Source organism: Vanessa atalanta, chromosome 16, assembly GCF_905147765.1.
Source record: "Vanessa atalanta chromosome 16, ilVanAtal1.2, whole genome shotgun sequence".
NCBI classification, from domain to species: Eukaryota; Metazoa; Arthropoda; class Insecta; order Lepidoptera; family Nymphalidae; genus Vanessa; species Vanessa atalanta.
In genome coordinates this window covers 10069151-10091712 of record NC_061886.1, presented here as the reverse complement: position 1 = coordinate 10091712, position 22562 = coordinate 10069151, and the positions used below count along the sequence as shown (strand labels likewise).

Genomic DNA, 22562 nt, shown 5'->3' with positions numbered 1-22562 from the left:
TTTAGTAAGTCCGTTAATAAAAGGTAATTTCGAATTTGTAAAATATTGATTCGTCAATTAAGTATTACCAATGGTAATTCATAAAAAATCGATATTCACAATAGTATACTCCATAATCCTACACAACAAAACACTTAAGTGTACACGTAGTTAAGTGTGTACAGTTTTAATGTGTTCACGTCTGCCTCGTTTATATCACGACTAGCTTAGCTGCAGACCACGAGAGGTTGGATTCAAATCTGGGATCGTTTTTAGGGTTCCGTGTTATTTTAAATATTTCATGTCAAGTATTGTTCAGTGGCAGATGGAAAGACCCCAGAGCTGTTGTTTTGAAGCCATTTGTGTGAGAGAAATGTATATTTCCAGGGAATCCAAATAAATTTATAGAGAATTGCTTATTATCAGTATTTAAAACGGGATATTTATCATGTTTTTTACTTTTATTTGGTGGAGCTCGATATTTCGACGATCGACGAATGTTGTTCACGATATTTATTTTAACAAAACGTCTCTTCTACGTAATCCTTCCACGTATCCAATATTCTACAATTTACGCTAAGCTAGTTCGTTCGTTATATTTAAAAAGTATAAAACTGAGAGATAGGTAATTTATTCGTTAAAAGTAGAGCTTTAAGAACAATATCAAAAACTCAGCGTGAAATGTGACACATCGTAACTTTACTTTGAACATTTCTCGAGTGATACTTACAGAATAAGTCAATTTTTACAGAATAGTACTGCAGGAGAGGAGATATTAGTATTTTCTAAGTAATTAAGTATTGAGATTGTAAGTCGGAACTAGTTCATTTTCTAGTTGGCTCTGAATACGGATCATGAGGAAATTCGATATAAATGTCACGAGTCTGGCCAGTCGTAGAAAGTACACGCAGCGTAATCAAATGTTTCTTAAATAACTTTTGTCGATGATGACCTTTGTATTATCATAACATTATCAAGGTCGAATGAATTTATTTGTAGCAATATATAAGAGACACTTTAAACTTTATTAAATACTTTTTTAGATTATGACAATAAACATACAAAACCTTAGCTCACTTTTCAGCGGTTAGCCGTCAGGTGTTATGAGTTAAGTAGCCTATCCAAGCATCTCGAATGAAGGATTTCCTTGGAGTTCAAGCTTGCTTCATGCAAAATTTCATCAATATCGGTTCAGGAGCTTGGCCGTGAAACATCAACAGACAACTTGTAAGTATTTTAAGTCAGTCATAACAGCACGAAAATATTAAAAAAAAAAGGATTAAAATACAAGAATCCATAACTCAATTTTAACTGCCTGCTTCTTAATTAAGAAAAAGTGATGTATAACATTTATTTTGTATTCCTAGTTATTATACGCTAGGATTTAATAATATTATAAATCACCTTTTACTTTTTGTTTCGGTTACTAAATGATTCCTTGTTAGTCGACGATATGTTCTTGAATAGTTTTTGTAACAAAGACGCTCATAGCGGACGCAAGGTCACTTTTGAAGTTCGGAGCAATTTATTCGTGGCCGTAAACATCTTCTGAGCGTGCAGTTTAACATGGAGCAGTGACCTTAGGTTTGCCATATTGTCATCGTTTTAAAAAAGGAAAATGTACAGGATATTAAGAACAGGTTACATTGCAGTATTGCAATGTAAACGAAATACACGCTTGTCGCGTCAATAATCTATGTATATTAAAACCGGGGTAAGCTGCGAAATGCAGATTATTACATAATAATATTATATACTTTAAACTTTTCCGAAACGCACTGCTTCTTAGTGAATGTTTTATGTATGTGGGATTAATTTGTTTTTTTTTTTTTTTTATTTAGGCATAACGACAAAACCTTCGTTTATTTGAATTAAGAAAATTAGATTTCTGTTACAGTGATCAACAACAGTAATCTTAGTATAATTACAATTTAATGATTCCGATTATATGTTATACTTTCTTATGTCAATGTCTTTGGCAAAACCACCTCACCAGGGTGGCAGGTTTATCCGTCTGTTTAAGTGTCACTTTATTCAAGATTAATTTTTATACGTTGATTAGTGTACGAAAATGTTTTTTTTTTTAGTTTATTTTTACGTCACTGATATCTACAGTAGTGATACAATGTAAAAATTCTTGTACTCTTATAAAAGTGAAAGTTTATATGTTTGTTACACAATATCCTAGAAACGGCTGGACAGATTTATATAAAATTTAGAATAGGCCTAATATATTGATTCAAAACATTGTCTAGCACCACAAAGCGAGCGAAACCTAGTAAAACCATAAATGCTCAAGCATATCTCTCCGAGAACGATATAAAATTAGTAGGCATAATATTTTCAATAGTTTACTCTATTGAAAATATATTTTCAATTGAGTAAATTGAAAACACTTATACAAACTACATAATTACGGACGACGTCAGAAATAAAAAAAATAGATGCATCAAGTGCATTTTATGTCGTTTCGTTCAATTTCTTAGTTAAATTCACTCCAGTACAAATGAACAATACAATTTAGTTTGGACCGGTTTACACGCAGGTGGTAGGTGGTAACAAAGGTACCGTACTGAAAATACCTTAAATGTTTTATCTGTGGACCTACAGAAGCGAGATACAGATAATATCAACATTGTGATTATTTTTACAATTATTTATACTAAAAAAAAGTGCATAAACGATCACGAACTGTTATAAATTTTGCTGATATATACCTATATAAGAAATAATATAAGTGTTATAAAACGAAACGAGCAACTTATCGCTACGATTACAAGTAATTTCTACGCAATCGCCCTTCTCCCCAATTTAGCAGTTTTATAAAATGTTAGCGAATAAGGTTCCACTCGGCTCCCTGAGGTTGACGTCCTGTAAACAGCTGACGTATACTCCCCCCCCGGGTCGACGAACCCGCTACATTATCTTTATTTTATCTTGGTAGAATTCTAGTTATCTGTGGAAAGTAAAACTCAAATAAGTTTTTATTGGGTAAGTTTAATGCTATTATGGATATGGGACATTACTTTTGTATAATTAATAAGGTTATTAAGTGTTTTTTATTGTCTTCGTTACAATTTTTATTATAAAGATATCATTATATTTTAATTTCCTAAGGAAACAAACTTGTATAGGTTCTTAAACTATTATAAGCCACACATCATTACCGTAAAGTTTGTCAGTGAGCTTTTAACATATTTTTCTAATTTAATTAGTGATTTAACGAGCTAATAAATAAAACAAGCGGTATTAATGGTGAATATGTAAATATTTTGACATTTGACTTCAAAATACTTAGTTCTTATTCATTTTGTTAAAAGAATCTTAACAAACATTTTACACATAAAATTGTTTTATCGCCACTTGTAACAATTGCCAACATAATTTAAACATAACATAGCAACATGTTTCTGCGCTGTTCATGCCTACATTTCTTATACCGGTATTAGAAAAGAAATATATTTTTTACGGTCGGTGTTTTGATGTAACAATTATCTTGATTGAACCGCGTTGCTAAGCGAGCTGCCGCTCAAGGTCGTTACCCCCTACCACAACAAAAGCCCAGACCGCATATTACGCTGCGAATTTAAAAACATTTAAATAAATAACACAAGAGAACCTTTCATGCATAAACAACTTATTTCTACACCGGTCCTTATCTGTCTCGTTCGCTCGCGTGATTTGTTACGCGCGTGAGTGAGAGGATGCGACAAGGTCACTGGTCAACCGTTCTCTCAGACAGCAGGGGCACGGAGGGGGAGGGCGTGCGCGGGCGCAGACAGCGCAACGACATGGCGGCTGGCGCATGGCAGACGTGACGTCACGCATGAGCCTCTGATGCGTAAGGAAACTGGATGCATCCGATGCATTATAGGAGTGAATAAATTAAGAACTTTAATAGACACTCGTTGACGGGGAACGTTTATAAAATAATTTGTTAAACCGGAATTTTAAACGAATGCATAGAACGTTTTGTCAAATAAAATAAGGTAATGGCCTAGCAGTATATTATGGCCTACATTAACATTTTGAAGCCAAATAGTCTGTCTTTAACTCATTAAGATTCAAATTAGTGAGGCATATTTCAAATGTAAATTATCTTTTGTAAGCGACATGCTACATCCATTTTGATTGTAATGTATCGTTTATGAGCGTAGGTGTCAGTTAGCGGAAATTCACACTGTACAAGGTAACATTATGCATTGAAGTTTGTGCATGTGCGTAACAAACATGTACGGTACAACCTGTGCATACATCTGATGGATACGTTTATGACATTTGTACGAGCCCGTAAATGTTACGCTGCGGAGTCGGCCCTGAAACAATAGAGGCCTGGGGGCCTCTAATTAAATTATATAACTTCGGTATTAAATAATAGTTGTCAAAATTTCATTCCTACTTACTTGTATTTTCCTAATTTAAAATCTAAAAAAAAAATTGAGGACCCCGGGCAGCTGCCGTTTCTTAAATCCAGCCCTGTCACGCTTTTAGGCAAAAGCCCTTTGCAGCTTTAAGTGTCCATACTGCTCCAATGAAGGTTGGCAGCAGCAAGATGTCTCCGAACCCTCCTTCTGTACCACGACATCTGTCGTGCGCAGACATTCCCAGAGCAGGTCGTTCTCTGGACCTCCCCTTATGGGTCTCATCCGGTACGCTTGATCGCTCTGAGAATGTACAGAGGACTGCTGAGAATGAAGAGATGTCTGCTGCACACGCCACGAGGGTACTTCCAGTGGAATTACCCGACCCCAACGACCCGTCCGTAGTAACGGACGGCGAACAGGACACCGCAGTAGATAGGGCATGGCCCTAAGAACTGCCATCACCATTCCCCAAGCCAGGGGGTGCGTGAAATACCAACGGACAATGAAGGTTGAATACATATAATAGATTTGTATCCATCATATGCTGGTTTTCCTCACAGCCAAGTTTGAGCTCAATTTTATTAAAACGCGATTATATATAAGTATTAAATATTCGCCGTGTTTGACGGGATTTAAGATTTACATGTCCAATTCAATTGGGACGTCTTATCATCTACTCTATTCAATCGTATAATGTAAAACAAATTGTTATAATGTATGTTTAGTTGTAATGCACACCCTACGCAAAGTCATTGTGTACACCTACTATAATAATCTACCTACAGGTATCTAGTATCCGTATCTTAAAAAGTTAAGTACGGATATCATACTAAAATATATTTTATATTTATAGATACAATTGAAAAAGTCATAGCATAGCATAGTGACAGTTTCTGAGTTCTCATCTGCTTAATAACGATAGCAAAATCGCGGGATTCACCTTTTTTTTTCTTGTAAATATCGTATGTTTTGCTTTATAATTTACTCGTTTGTAGTGTTTTGTGCTAGCTCTTTGGCTGTGTAGTTACTCATCACGTATCCTACGAGCAAACTGAAATACTTAGTAAGGTTGTGTTTCGGTTTAAAGGGTCAGTGAGCCAGTGCAACTACAGGTACAAGGGACATAACATCTTAGTTCACAAGGTCGGTTGGCATATCGTATGGCGACAGTGTCTATAGGCGATACTTTATTTAATAAAACTCTTTTTTTATTGCATTTGTTGGTGGACGAGCATATGGGCCACCTGATGGTAAGTGGTCACCACCGCCCATAGACAAAGGCGCTGTAAGAAATATTAACAATTCCTTACATCATCTATGTGCCACCAACCTTGGGAACTAAGATGTTATGTCCCTTGTGCCTGTGACTACACTGGCTCACTCACCCTTCTAACGGGAACACAACAATACAGAGTACTGTTACTTGGCGGTAGAATATCTAATGAGTGGGTGGTACCCAGACGGGCTTGCACAGAGCCCTCATCCTTTAGACTTTTTATTTTAATATTCAAATTTCTTTATATTTGAGTTCTGTTGTTATAAAAGGAAATTTAAACAATATCGTTAATAGTTTGTAAAAAGGAAGGTATGAGACAATCCATTAAAATAAAAATGATAAGTTTATTTTGATGATTCTTTTTCACATATAGATATTTATTTTTATACGGCTTTGCTCGCGTTTTAGAGGTTGGTCAGGTATTAAGCAAAAAAAGTTTCGTACTTCCTTCCTTGGTATCGTTATCGACCGAGCTACTTTCATAGGTATAGATTATGCATTCGGTAAAACTTTTCAGAAGTAAACCTTTCATTTCTGATAGAGCAAAGAGCAGACTGACAATTAAAAAATATAAAAGTTGAGTTATTAACTCTACCCCCAAACATCAATGAGTCACTGTCTAACCTATGTCCGATAGTCAAGAGTGAGTTAGTGTAGTTACAACGGTCGATTGTAACATCATACCTGGGTGACCACTAACAGTTTTTACTATTTAAATATTAAATGAAGACATCCTATTTTAATTTCCATTACTATCAAACACACGTCGTGACAATTAGAAAGGTAGATCGTGCTTAGCACATACAATTAATATTGTCCATATTCATTACAAAGTCCCTCGCGACACTCGCGTTTGCCCAGGGATGACAGTTGTCTCCGCGCCAACATTTAAAATTAGAATTAAAATTCCCTCTCTCCGTCGAGATATACTTCTTTAATGCGTTACGACATTATATTTATTTTCATATATATTTTTTATAGTCTATATCTTATCTGATTATGTTAAGACTTTATTTTTCAGAAAACTTGTTATAGATGACCTTATTGCATTTCTGAGACGCGCGTGGTTGTCCATTGATCAGTGAGGCGGAAATTTAACGAAGAAAACCCATTGCTGCGAGCCGGGCACGCTTTATATTAACTTGACCTATATATAGGTCAAGTTCTATATTAAGATTATGATGACAATTATAAAATTATCGTTATATTATTATCGAAATAATAGCGAACACATGCGAAAAACAGGTAATGGAGAAAAACATAAAAAAAAAAAATATATATATATGTACCTAAATATGATTTGCCTAAAATAGCCGAAAAATAATGAATGAATTCTTCATAATTTTTTAGAGGCTGATAATTGGTTATTTACTTGGTGCAAGCTTCTCTAAGTTCCGACACATCACAGTGTCCTTGCGTTCCATTTGGAAGTATCAGTGAGCCACAACAAACACGAGGGACTTAACACCATGGATCCCAAGGTTGCATTTCAAACAAAAAAACAAACAAACTTCTAAGATTCCACGTATTTCGTACAATAGACGAATTATAGCTATACGATGCTGACCACTTACAATATAGGTACCGTACCTTCGTTATATATCAATAATAAAACGCTGGAAACGACGTACCATATTACGTTGATAAATTATTTTTCTCTCTGAGGCAAATGCGCGCGGAAACATGGCAGAAATACCGCGCCTGTTTGACCCAGATAAACCATTCATCGCTGCGACAATGCCATATTTTTTACACCTATATAATTTGGATGATGACGAAATTAAGTTAACTGTTTTAATATTATATATTATATATTCTGATGATTTATGATGATAATGATAGCTACATTATTAAACAAAAAAAAATGAATATTAAAAATCAATATAATATGTATTTAGTATAAAATGATGTTCTATTTCAAACGAGATTCTAATTATATGATATAATTTATATCTAGATTAGATCTCTTCTTTTATATCGCAACGCCCACCCCCGCTACCCCACTCAGTGTATGGTGTGGGGTTGTCTGGGTACAAGAATTAGCGCGACGGCTTGGAAATGAATAATATCTCTGCCTCAGTGCACTCCATAACATCTGCACGTGAACATTTTCGTTTTTCGACTTCGTTTGTATAATCATGAAATTCACGCTTGTGACGTCAAGTCTAAAAGTTAAGTCGGGTAAAACTGCGAAACACAGCTCCTTATGTCCTAAAACCTCTGAAACGCTGCATCTTCTTCTTAATCTAGTGGTTTTTGTTAGTTAGTCATTATAAAAGCCTCCTCGTTTATAAATATGTAGATATCTTAACAGCATGTGAAATCGTATTCAAATTTAGACAAAAAGTAATTAGTATTTTATACACAAATAATACTTTTTTATATTGAATCTCAGCATATAGTAAAGTATGGGTATGTTACACCACTACTGGTCTGTTTTAGTTTTGTTTTTTGTGGAGGAAGTTAAGAAACGGTATTATTTCTGAACGAGTAATGATCAAACTAGCTATCAGCTAGTCAGCCCATAATTAAAGCTTTGTTTTATAAGACGTGTCAGATTTTATTATAACGTGGAAGTACACCCTATATTTATCCCACAACTTAGCTAAGGCCTCCTCTCTTTTTGAAGTATGTTTGGTGTTTACTCCACCACGCTGCTCCAATGTTTGATGTATAACGCAATTGATCTGCCAGCTCATCTATCACATCCAAGTTTTCTCGCGATGTTTTCCTTCACGGAGCACGAGATGAATTATAAACACAAATTAAACACATGAAAACATTGGTGCTTTCCCGTGTTTAAATCGTCGCGCCTTATAACTACTGGGGCATCTTTACCATCAAAATATACTTTATTCGAGTAGGCTTTTACAAGCACTTTTGAATCTTCATTTAACAAACCATATTAATTGAAGCTACCACCGGTTCGGAATGTAGATTCTACCGAGAAGAACCGGCAAGATACTCAGTAGTTACTCTTTTTCAACATATATTAGGTTTCATCTATGAATATAATTTACTCTTGTAGAGTTAAAAGGTTAATAATATTTTATCGTAAGACAATCAAAGAACATAGTTATTTATTACCAAAAGCGCGTTCGGTAGACTGCGAAGATTAAAAATAAGGAATACATTATAATATAATTAAAAATAAACATGTTTGTAGTTCCAGATATTATTTAAATTGCAGACTTTTAATCTACTATAAAACGTGTTTATTTAAAACAATAAAATATATCCGGTATTTGTAATATGTATGTAAAGTCATTCGTAAGTTTAATTATCTACTATTATTAGGCTTAGTTCAGATCAACGAACTTGGTAATGACCGGCACGTGTGTATGTCGCCTATGGCTTCCCACGTCATCATTCATACACATTGTTGCAAACATCAATACAAACCTAACCTCCACAAATCCGGATCGAGTTATCTCATGAGTCACAGCCTTATATTTTATGTAACATAGATAGTTATTTTTTAAAATTAGAACTGTTTTTTTTTTATTTAATAATCATTCTGTGATATTGTACAGCAGAAAATATCCCCACATCGTTATTTTTTGAGGAACTTAATAGAAATCTATTTATAATATTATATTATTACCATTTTGTCAACGGAGTTATTTTAAGTAATTTTAAAAGATAAACGGTAAATAGTATGTAATTATATAATACCAGTTTTATTAATTATTCAAATATATTCATTAAATATATTCAACGATATGAGGTGTGATAATTCGTGTACAAGAAAAAAAATATGTTAAATCTGAAACTACGCGTAACATAAGCTTGATGCTTATAGAAATGTAATACCTAATATTATCAAAATCATAACAAAATCATAACTTAAGCATCGCAAAAATTACTTGTATCCGGGTAGATACGAATTAAAAAATTACAAAAAAATATTTAACACTACTAACATAATTAAAAAATCTATCAAAGGATGCCGCCAAGTATAATAAAGCTTAGCACATATCGTGGCATAATTTTTCATGATGTCGAAGAACTATGTCATGTATTTCGTAGATTTTGTATTTAAAGAAGAAACATCAAATATCAAAATATAATTAAACAATTAAGAATAAAGTAGATATACAGTGTGTACGTACGGCTTAATACCGTTGCTTTTCCAAGAGAAAAGATTTAATAAAAAAAAAACTGTCAAAATAATATATTGATTAGTGAGATATAATTTTTTGTGCTAATAATTACTTGCATCATATATATATAAATATATCATGGGTACATAAAATATCTACAACAGCCTCTGGCTCTACATACGATTTTTAAATCTTCCTACAAGCTTTAGTTCCGCTTTACGACCGAAGCAATTGCACGGAACACATTTTTTTATTCTATAATGAACTAACGAATGTCATAATTACCAGCAACATTAAGATAATTAATAAAATTCCGTAACTACAAATGATTATACGGGTATATTAAAGTAGCGTTCAGTTTTAAACACGCTATTTTTTAAAGAAAATCCCACATTTCTGTTATATATATTTATTTTATATTTTATAAAATCAGATTTGATGTTCGCTGTAAAACTACTGACCGTGAATAGCATGACTATATTATTCGAAGTGCAACATTAATAATTATTAATTTATCTCTACATAAATTTAATTAATTTGCATTTATATGTGTCTATTTAGAGACTTAACTTTAAACGGTTCAACGGATTTTAACGAAGGTAACTCGTACAGGAGTCCTGAGTTTCGTATGCTATGACGTCATTAACATAAAACATGGCTGAACTTATTCGATTATAATTTGTTATTATATAATTTGGTATTAAAGTAGGTTTTGGTTGATAATGATAAATGATACAATCACAGAATTGATTAAAATGTATTAAGCGAATGATTCGAATGAATCCATGATTATACATCGATTAACAATGTTAAACAAATCTTCAACAAAACGTTTTCATACACGCATACACACTTTTTCTAAACAAATGAGACCAACGTGAAAAAACGAAACATTGCAGAAGTTTCTAGCAGTAGAATCTTTATAAACATTATTAATTTTTTAAAATATGAAAATCTCGTTTGCCGTTGTCATAAGCCATATTTCTCAACGATCTTCTCAAACCATCAAAGATGGATATATTTTAGTGCAGTTTGTGCGCAAACACTTTTGCACTCTATATCCTATTCATTCTCCATAGTCTTATAGGGTCGACAACCCGACACGACCAGAGAGATCAGACGCAGAACCAACCCAACGGCTTTAAGTATTTTTTTCCTCGCTACGAGGTGCTACTAAGAATTCATTGCCAGAAAAACCCAATATTTTTTTTATAGGCGCGAATCGATTGGAATCGATTTCACTTTTGAAATATATTTTTAAATATGATATATTTTAAATGACTTAAATATTATTAAATAATATTTTCGCAATTTTAGTAGGCTACTATATTTGGTAGGTTAATTTTGTTTCAATTAAAGTAGACTATATCTATGTGTGTGTTAGAATAAGCACGTGGTCGGTAGCCAATAAAGAATGAAGATATATGTGGTCGTTTGTTGCTAATGGGTTTTAGAGCAATGTACTTGCATATGTTCACAAGTTACGCGTGCGGTCATTACCATTAATGTTATTGGTATTACTTGGAGTTTCTATATATTTGAATGAAGTCGATAATCAGAATAACATCTGCCAAAGATATGTGCTGTTACGGAAATAAAATAATTAGATAAGATCTACTGGGATAAATTGGGACAATAACCTTTAGCATAACAGTGTTACCAGAAGAAAAATTGACGACATATCGTAATTCTTTCGTGTATCAAGAAAGTTTTATTGTTTTATGTGATTTTGTAACACACTACTCTTGAAAATATAATGTAGTTATACATACAATATTGTATTTTTAACTTTGAACTGGATTCATCCGCGCAAAACTTAAGTTTTCAATACAAATATATTTTTTTTTTTTTATATTCCAGTTAGAATATTGGTAGATTAAGTTCGGCTTCACATAATGCAAATAAAAATGATACTAAACAGAACCACGAAAAACAAGTTGAATTATATTTAATTGAATTCTATAATCAACTCCGCTGGTTTCACTGTTCAAAGATTCAATTGAATGTCGAGAAATTAATCATAATAAACATAAAATATTCCATTAAAGTTATTTACATTAAATGTAAATGTAATGTTTATGTTTAATGTTCCAAATTTAAAATAATTACAGTACAAATCACGAACGCGTGGAACGGGTATCCAAACGGCCGTTTCCGATTAAATTGCAAATCAAATTTTTTGAACACAAATTTAACTATTCCTACTGTCCATCGACGGCATACTATATACGGCCTGGTCCATCACATATTTCTGTTCAATATGTGCAGTTACACACCCGTGCCTCAAAAAAAAAGTGAAACTGTGGATCCGCGCCTGAAGCCCTGAACTCTTTCTAGTAATGTCAGATTTGGATTCCTATTGGATTAGGTATTCAGAGAGTAATGAAACAGAGAGTGCATTTATGTGCTATAATATTTCTCGCACAATTACCTAGATTTTTATAACAATGAAAACTTTGTGCGAGATTCATTAGGAGGACATCATAAAATACAATTTCATATCGTCAGTGAAGAGGAAAGGCTAAAGTTCCAAATGATACTTTTGGTAAATGATATTTAAGGTTACCCAAAAGTAATATATTCTAAACTAGTTGTCGCCTGCGGTTTCGCTAGCGTTTTAGGGATTAGTCGACAGGTATTAGGCAAGAAAAGTAGCCTATGTCCTTCCTTGAAGTTCAAACTTACTTTATTGAAGACGTTTTAGTGGATTGACCGCAAAAGAGTAACAGACATACAGAGTTACTGACGCATTTATAATATTAGTAGAGATTTAAAAATGTCGTCGTTGAGTTTAAACGAATCGCTACTAAAAAGAAATCGCTTTATTAAATGTAAAACACAATTCACTTGCTAATTCCCTATTGATACTCACGTGTAACTAGTCCGACCGGTACTAATGCAAATCTTTGGGTTAAATCAGATGTAAATCCATGTTAATATAAACCTTATTGCATAAACGATGCGAGCTAAAATCGCGTGTGATGAACATGCAGATAGCCATACATTCAGAATATTGGTAAACAAACAGCAATCAGTGCCTTGAGTTGCATACAAAAGTATTACTTGTGATTCAGAAACGCATATTCAATGCAAAATATCAATTGATATAATTTATTCGAAACGGTTTTTTTTTTTAAATTGAATAGAGACATTTACTGCTAGATCCTTTTAGTGGCCAGTATTTTTCTGTTAAAAGTGCAATACAAGATTTTAAGTTATTTTTTTTCTTTTTCAAGACACATGATCGATTATGACAAAAAACATATTAGAATTGCCTTTCTTAATGGGTTGATCGCGATATTTAAAAATATTAATAGCTATAATTAATATTGATTAGGAATTCCGGTAGCTTTGTGGTAACTTTACTGTTCTGAAATATCCAGGATGAAGAATTGTTGCCTAAAACAAATACAGGCCTTTTTCAATATCGATTATTTTATGACATGATAGAAGATTTAAGAGCGTTTTAATAGAGTTACTCAATCTGTCCATGAACATAAGTGTAGATGTGGCTTTATTACCATAAAAAATAAAGAGCTAAAAAACTCCACAATTTAGAAGAAAAGTCAGTCAAAAAAAGTTAATACAAATTCCCGGTAGTACGAAGCGAAGCATCTTTTCATTAATACGTCAAAACTTGATGAAATATTAAAATTATCATACACTTAATTCACACCATGTATAAAACTGGGATAGCCATGTAATGTATGTATTTTATAAATACTCGGCCCCGACATAGTAGTTGGTAATTCTTACGAAATAATTTCCCAATGGATTCAGCTCTAAAGAACCTAAAAAGTAAGTGTGAGTATTCAAATTACGAGACATCGTTAAAAAATAAAGTATTTTATGCTTAATTAACCGGCTGGTTTTAAAGCTATTTGACTATTTAAGTCTTTGTTATTTAGATCAGTTTTTATTCTAGATATTTCTGCGAAACTTTCACATATCCACACCTCCTAATTATTTCATAGAACGTACATTAAACGCTCCATACAAATTCACTAACAAGCATATACCTCTAAATGTTTAGCACTAAAATTAAAAGCGCTCTGGGCAGTTTGTCGCCCGCGCGTCTATAAACAACTATACGGAGCACCAAGTAGACTAACATGCAAGTTAATTTGACATTTAGAACTTGCAAATAAAGTTTATAATGCTATAAAATTTAATTCCGCAAGTATTCCAACGTACCTATCGCTGTTACTAAGCGAATGAAGATACGCCGACTGAATGAGGAAGGTATCACACCTTGCAGTTTATTTGATATCACGACCGCTTGTAAATCCGGTAGTATAATGTGAAACTAAGTGCAAATGCTAACCGGCAAAATTGAATAGACCGTTAAACTGAAGAATTGCCAATCACGAAATGTAAATTTGAAATGGTCGACTGATGCAATTCAAATTGTGCTGTATAAACTCCATACAATTGGCATACACTCTTGTACAAGTGATATTGTCAGCATACTAAATAGTTAAAATACATACATATTCTAAAATTCAACATAATTATAATTTTGTAATTGTTCCATTGACCTCAGTTTGTATAGTAGTAACATAAACGTGGAATTTGTTATATATACTTAAACATTTTATTTCATATTAAATAAAATAACATATATTATGATAGTAAATTATATTAAAATGACTATATCATACATTTTTATTCGTGAAGAGATAATAACGAAACGAATCGTGTTACCAAATACGAAGGAAGGAATATTTTAATACAATTCTAATAATAAAATATAACATAATTCTTATCTTCAACGGTTTTTGCGTTTCGTATTAGAATATTGTTATCGTATTTCGTTCAATTAGAAATTTCAACTTACAACGGTTCACCAGACACTCTACCAAACAGTTATTTATACTTAGTATTTTTGTGTTCCGGTTTGAAGTTCGTGTGGGCCAGTATAACTGCAGGCATAAGATAAATAACATCTTAACTCCCAAAGTTAGTGGCGCTTAGGCGTTATGTAAGGAATGGTTAATATTTCCTAAAGCACCAGTTTCCATGGGCGTTGGTGACTATAAGACCTCGTGTTACGGTGTTCCGGTTTGAAGGGTCAGTGAGCTAATCAAATTATATATAAGGGATATATTATCTTATAAATTCTCATGGTTGGCCGCGCACCGACGCCTAAAGAAATGTTCTTTTTTTACATTTTACCTTTTAATAGGCGGTGCACTTTGCCTGTAAATTATAAAGATAAAATCCAACTTTATGTCCATTTATGTAGATATGCCTATTGTATTATACCGAAGCACGCATATACACACAGTGTTTTATTATGTCCAACACTGTTGACTCAGGTCTCATCTTTGCCACAATATTGGCACTATGAGATTTTATAAGGAAAATGCCATCTTAATAAAACACGTGGCTAGCGGCAAATATATCACTTGTTTATCAATACTATCTGGTAGCCAAAATTATAAATGATAAGATATATTAATAGGTATATCGTCAACAATGAAAATAGTATAAAAACTTTATAGTGTACTATATTGTAAATAATATAATTTTTAAAGGAATAAATAACTGGCAACATCAGGTTTCATAATGACGTAATAGTGATAAGCTTTGTGGTATAATAAGGAAACCGGTATCTTTTTAAAACTGGACAGGTTATCCATCTATTGTGGTCCTTAATGAATGAAATAAGTAAAAGAATTCGTCAATTGTAAGATAATTTATATTGGAATCTTATTATAACTTATTACCAAGGATAAACTTTTTATAGGAATAAAATTGATACATTTATTTAATACTAAAACTACCAGTCCTGGCTTCGCACGGGTAGAATTAGGGTATCCACATAAAACGTTTACATTGAAGGACAAACATACTAACAAAAATCTAGTCATTTTTGGGATGGGAGCCTTCGAAGAGCAGTACAAAGAATAACTCACGAAGTCTCAGAGGCTAAACTTACAAATATAATTTAGCCTCTGAGACTTGAGCCACGTGCTTTATTAAGAAATTCAACATAGGCGATAATATTATATTAAAGTTGTCATACGATTACATACTTTAATAAGCGTCTCTATATTTAGCCACTCGACCAACGAGGCAGCCAAACAAATCTATATACTACTTCAGATTCATTTCACTTGGAATTGCCTGAGTTTTATCTAAACCTATAAAAGTACTTTAAAGAGTAGAGTTTGTAGAGTTTTTAGTTCTTTCGTGTTCATCTTCGGATGTCCTAGTCTGATTTGAAACAGTCACCGAGCGTTCAATCAAGCAAAAATGCTGAACATGTTTCGATGAAATTTGGAATAGCGATATCTTATACCTTGACCTGAAGCTGTAAGACTATATAAACTCACCGTATTATACTTTATGAGATTCAAACATACAGATACTGCTAGTTAATTTAAATACAGATATGATAACAATTCCAGAATAGCCGGAACAGAGCCGCGTGCAAATATTCTTTCAGCATTGATGTAAATTAAAATAACAAAAGGTATAATTTCTATTATCTACGTACATCACACACACAAGGACATGAATAAATGACACGGATAAAGATTAACATATTCATAGATAAATATAATAATCTGTCTGTTGATAAACTTATTTTTTTTCGACCATATCCAAAGATAAAGAGTTATTTCACGACACGATATACACATTGTCAATTTGTCAAGTCTGTTGTGTGCGTGATGGTCCAGAGAGCACGTTAATCTTAATCGATGATTGGGGCCAATTGGAGCAGCTTGGTGAAGAATTTAACACAAGTCTCATTGTATATTATGATTGGACTAATTCCCATAATAGAAAAGCTTTGTTTAGATTTAGGGGTTTGTGCAAGCCTGGCAGGTACCACCCGCTCATCACATAACCTACCTCTAAACAGCAATATTTAGTATTAACCAGTGCAATTATTGGTACAAGGGACATGACATCATAGTTTCCAATATTGGCGGCGCATTGGCCGTGTAAATGTTCAATATTTCTTGCGCCAATGTCTACGATATATTTAAAAAAAAATATTACCTACCTACCAATATTGTTATTTTAGACGATCATGTAAGAGCATTATTTAATTTATTATCAGTGTATAATGAATTCAAAATATTTGCGTCAATGTGAACTTTAATGTTAGTACGATGCACTTTTCCATTTGAATCACAGAACCCAAACTTATGCAGTCTAGTAATTAATCTGAAAGCGGCCTCAATACCTATCCGCTTTTGATGGTTCAGCAAACGCAGTAAAAGCGTGTAGAGTGTAAATAAGTAGACATAGACTCAGACGTGTAATTACGCAGATCGATAAACACCCACGTGTGGCGAGAAGCTATTTATTGCGTGCGCCGATATGCGTTCATATTTACATTTACTTTAAGATTTCGAATGATAAACCTGTGTGTACATTCGAATTAAAAAAAAAAACATATTTGGAATTAAGCCATTACGGATAATAAGGCCGTGTGTACATTGAAATTACAATAATTTCTCTAACAATGTACAGCCATTACATACGAGTACCAAATGAGTATATTCAAGTTAAAAACATAATTTAATATGTTTAATTCAGTTCATTCAGTCGTTACAGAAAAATAATTGAGATTATTTAACTAACAAATGTAGTCGTCAGTATTGTATTTAGTTATTTAGTTTTTTTGCTTATATTTTAAATCGGATTAATAGAATAATTAAGATACCAGCAAAAGTGTAACAAAAAATATTAACATGTAATATTTAAGTTAATTTAGTTAATCTGTGAACGAAAAACCTTTTTGTCGGCAAATATATAATAAGATTATGTTCACAAATCCTGTTATTTCACTTCACACTGTACGATATTATTTAAATCAATGTTCAGTTTATGGATAGTAATTCTAACAAAAAATATTACTTAGAGATAATATTTGTTACAATTAACTTGTTTTAAAATAAGATTTATTGAATACTGATGAGTGGTCTCATGAGAGATGGTGAAACTCAAGGATAGGGCGTAGTATTTTTTTCTACCATAAATTGTTTAATTTCTTGTGTTTTTGTGTGCTATTAGTTTTTAATTTACGTCATTTTCACACCAAAACGTAACGTAAGAAGTACATTGCAAACATTGCATTAAAAATGATATTTGAGTTAAGATTATATTCTTATGTATTTTCTAGTCGCCAGTGTACTTCCTGCGTTTGTTTTATACTTTTAGGATACGTATTAAATAGTTTTTCATGTTTAAACCACTGGTTAACTTGTAACTTGAACGCGATTTAATGAATGTATGCAAAGTCACGCAGATACATCATCGTTCTAAGATTGCGATGATATAATAATTATTTTAGTCATTAATTCGTAACTTAATCTTGGTAATTTGTAGTAATATTATTTTGGTTTTTTTTTATTAATATTATTAGTTTATCATTATTAGTTTATTTGAAAGTATAAAGAAAATTCGTAGTGTAAAAATACAAGTATGAATTCTTAAGTAAATCTCAATAAAAGAAAAAGTTATTGCCACGGATCATTTAGCGCGTGCTTTCTTTTATAGAATTTATTTCGTCAAAAATTACAAAACATATAGATCGTGATGATCGTGGTTAAGTTAAGTCCATAAAGAGTAACATTCTATACATAGTATTTAGATGTATCTCTACTTGAGTAAGAATTACATGCGATTGACTATAAATATAAATATACTTTAAATTTAAAATTATGTACTTTAAATTTTTATATAAAATTATTGAATAGAAAAATATAAACGAACTTTTTTGGCAACGAGTTCTAGTAACTGAATATGAATTAGAACTTACAATGCTGACCTTTGGAATCGTTGATCTACGATGTATGACAAGTTTACGTGGCAACTATTAAAATATGGTAAAGCGATTATTTAGACAACACTAGCAACAAATTTAAAATAATACAATTCATTACCGTATACGAAGAATTTTACTGTCATTTTTATAAAACAACTGCTGTCAAATCAGATTGGATCAGTTCCTTCTAAATACAATAGCAAATACAGTATAGTGAAGTGTAGTATAGTGTACAATACAGTGAAGTTCATGTTCAGAATACTGTATTTCCTTTATATAATTGTGGATTAGTGAGTGAAGTGCCATCGCGGCATACACTTTAAACTAAATAAAATCACAAAATAAACCTGGTAAGGTTATTTCATAATACAAATGATTAATGCAACTTCCGAATGGCAAAATATTCCTATTTCTGAAAGATTAATGCAAGGAAGAAGACGTACCTGTTTTCTTTTGAGTGGTATTTGTTGTTTGACGAGGGCAGGCGGCGGTGGTGGTTGAGTCTCGCGCGAATCTCTCGCAGCGAGCTCGTCCAGCAACGCACCGCACTTTTCGCGGTCGCGCTCTTCTTCTGACACCAGTAGGAAACGTCGCCATCGTGTCGAGTCGAATCCCCAATGGCACGTGCGGTGCTCCGTGCCGTGCGAGTGGCACACGAACCGTCGCGGCCCGTACACCCCGCGGCACTCCACGCACTGCACTAGCCCTAGCTCTGGAGCGCACACGCCTCGGGCGCCTCCGAAACACTCATGATACACGCGGAACCCTGGTAGCTTACGAGCTGCCGTCGCCGGTGCGTGCAGAAGCGCCGCGCACAGGCGCTCTGCATCCGTCTGGGTGATCAGCCCGCACGAGGGCGCCGAGCGCGGCAACACGCCCGTTGATTTCAGCTCGTGCAATTGCTCTGGTGTACAACGTGAACAGTAGATCTGCAACTCGTCGCAAACACGGTTGATCTGCTCCAGGCTGAAGTCCGTCAGCACTGATGTAAGGATCTGCGGCAAGCATAGGCGCCGCTCGCCTCCCACGCTAAAGCAGGAGATAGGTTCGCCCTCAAGTGCGGTCTCGCCGCGCTCGCCCAGCACAGGGTCAGCAGCGAGCAGGATGGGCGGCGCGGCGCGAGGTGGCGGTGGCGGCGGCGCGGCAGTGGCGCGCGCCCCCGCGGGACCACCGCCCCCGCCCGGGCCTTGCAGGCTGCGCGGGGCGCTGGCCTGGTACGTCCTCAGCACGGAGGTAATATGCGGCGTCACCACGTCCATGGTCGCCGCGATTGAGCGGCGATTCTTGGCCTCCGCCCGTCTAGCGCCCGACGGCGGGCGCGCGCGCGTCGCGCTCCGCGAGCGGCCCGACCATGTCTGCCGCCGTCCGCCCGTCGCCCGCCGCACGCACCGCGCCGCCGCGCGCCCACCCGGCGTCTCCGCCCCGTCGCCGCTCGCGAAACCGTGCAAAAATAAGCGGCCGAGGCCAGTATCTCGCCGAAATGAAGCCCACCCGTATTCGAATTTGTGCAAATGCTCGATCCGGCCGTTCGGCCGCGAATTCCAAATGAAAAGGTCGCGCGTCGAACGTCCGAGTCGGTCGTCGACGTATTGCGGGCGCGGGAGACGAGGGCGTGGATTCCGACGAGCGGGCGCAGTCAAAGCAGCAGACGGATGGCTCGGCTACTGGAGAGTCTAGCCGGCGCCCCCCGCGCCGACACGCCGCCGCGCCGAGTCACGTGACCGACCTTCCCGTCAAAATATCCAGAATGGCGGCGCGATCCGCGCTCCGCCTGTGTCATAGATGTGCTATACTAAAATCTCCATATAGGTAAAAAGATAATTTTCTAATTAGATTCATATTTCACCCCAACTGTGAGAAATTCTCCAACTGTGTGAAACTTCTAATGAGAAAATACACTTATTGGAATTGAGACTATTATTCGACATAAGTGAAAAAAAAAATGTGTACTATTTATAGAATTACATAAAATATTATTTTTGAATACTATAATTTTTTATTACTAATTATTTAATTTACTTCGATTACTTATTTCTTTATTAGGAAGAGAATAAAGATTTATGAATTATTTCTTAAAATAGAATTTTTATTTTTAATTTTTAGAGACCAAGTCATTTTTGCCATTACATTACGTTTTGGATTTAATGTATCTGTGTTTATAATCTATGAAACCGCGACACGCGCGGGGTATCGGCGGGACGCGCGGCGGGAGGGCTGCGGGACGCGGGGTAAGGAGGCAGCTGCGTCTAGTGCGACGGCTCACAGATCTGTGAAAACTGCTTTTAAACACAAAACTACAAAGAAAATAGAACTCTATTTGTAGAGCTCTACAAACTATTTTTAAATATAACACAATATAAATATAGCGTTATATCCAACGGCATTAAGAAATCCAACTCAATTCCAAAACCATAAAGTATGATTTACAATAGCGGCACCAAACAAAGCGTTTAATAATCGTGCTGCTGAGTACCCATACATACATTACATTCCGTATTTTTCTGTAGTGATACTTTACTAAGACTCGTTACGTCATATTCTGCTAGTAGGTTATAATTTGGAACCGTAGCTAAATAAAACTTTCGCGTTTTCTATGACGTTTCGGTAACTTAATTTATTTAGTTCACGTACTTTGTTAAGTTAGCTTTTTTATAATTTCGAATACCAGTTAAATTTGAAGACTTAGAATAAGCTTGCTTATACCTTTATACCTCGTACTTGTTAAATTATATTATTAATTTCTTACAGAACTCTATTTCGAGTAAAAAACCTCAATATGTATTAAATGGTACTTGTGTATTTTCAATGTAAGCGCCGTTTGTTGTCACGGAACTCGTGATAATAAATAATAATATAAAGTACACCTCACTGATACAGTTAATAATTAAATAGAGCACTCTAGTTAATACGACGACCTAAAGAAACTGGCAGAAGTTCGAGCGGTCACAGAACAAAACAAGTCTTGGAAGAGAACAATGTTCAAAAATTGTTTTAAGAAATAATTAATCAAAATATTACATAACTTATTTTTTTTTTATTATAAGTCCTAAGGAATTACGGAAAAAACCTTCTTGAACACACACATTTTTTTTGCAGTAAGTCTCTCCGGCTTGATACGAAAATTACGATCATTTACTTTTTCGTTGCCGTTATTACGCTCTACAATTTAGTTCATATAAAATTTTCACCTACCGTTGATCGCTGTCGAAATATCGAACGAGAAAGTAAAAATGAAGAGATTGGAATTTTCTTTTTGCTGTTTTCTTTCTATTGATACATTTAGAAAATATATCTATTAATAAACTTGTAAAGCATGTTAAAACTGGCAGGTTTTTTTTTTAGATTTTTTTAAAAGACACTTTTATCTTAAAAATCTATCAAAGATCAGAAGATGTCTGATACCTCACCGAAGATGCGTAAAATAAGTTGACTCTATAACCTAAGTAGAACAATATTAATAAATAGTAAATATTAATTGCATTAACTTTTATTACTTTGATATCGAAAAAAAAATTAAGATTGGATTGGGATTAGAAAAAACACTGAAATTACTCTAATTAAGATTCAACAATAACTTGCTTACAGTTAAAATGAGGCTTGTTAAATCCATCGCATCACAAATATTTTGTTTCTGGTAGTTAAAAAATACTTACGTTTAAGTACTGGAGATTAGGTTCGGTGGCGTGCTGTGGTCTCCTAATGTCCAATGTAGAGGACCAACATATGATGAAAATGAATGAATTTAATATATTATATATTAAAGGTGAAAAGAATAAATGTCTGACCATAAATTATCTACTAATACCTTAAAATTAAAGTCGGTATGTTAACGAAATACAGAAGATCTAAGCCTAGTTATATAAACATATAAGATAAATGTAAAGATACACGTAATATCCACAAATATTTTTTTATCGTTAACTTCTTCGTCTCTCTCAAGTTCGTGGTAGAATTTTTGATGTGCCTTTAGTAGTTCCTACTGCCTTCTACGTTAGGAAATTCATCATCCTCCTGCTCTTATCCCAATTTTACTTGGGGTCGGCGCAGCATGTCTT

At 34.3% G+C, this 22562-nt stretch overlaps 1 protein-coding gene across 1 annotated transcript in view; it reads right to left on the bottom strand.

Moving 5' to 3' along the window:
- Nucleotides 1-19871, bottom strand: part of LOC125070161 (ski oncogene) — a 58005-nt gene extending 38134 nt beyond the window's left edge. Inside the window, exon 1 of the mRNA XM_047679894.1 lies at nt 18951-19871. Coding sequence (XP_047535850.1) covers nt 18951-19766 — 816 coding nt within the window. The 5' untranslated portion in view covers nt 19767-19871. The remainder of the gene's footprint in view (nt 1-18950) is intronic.
- Between the last annotated feature and the right edge of the window lie 2691 nt (nt 19872-22562).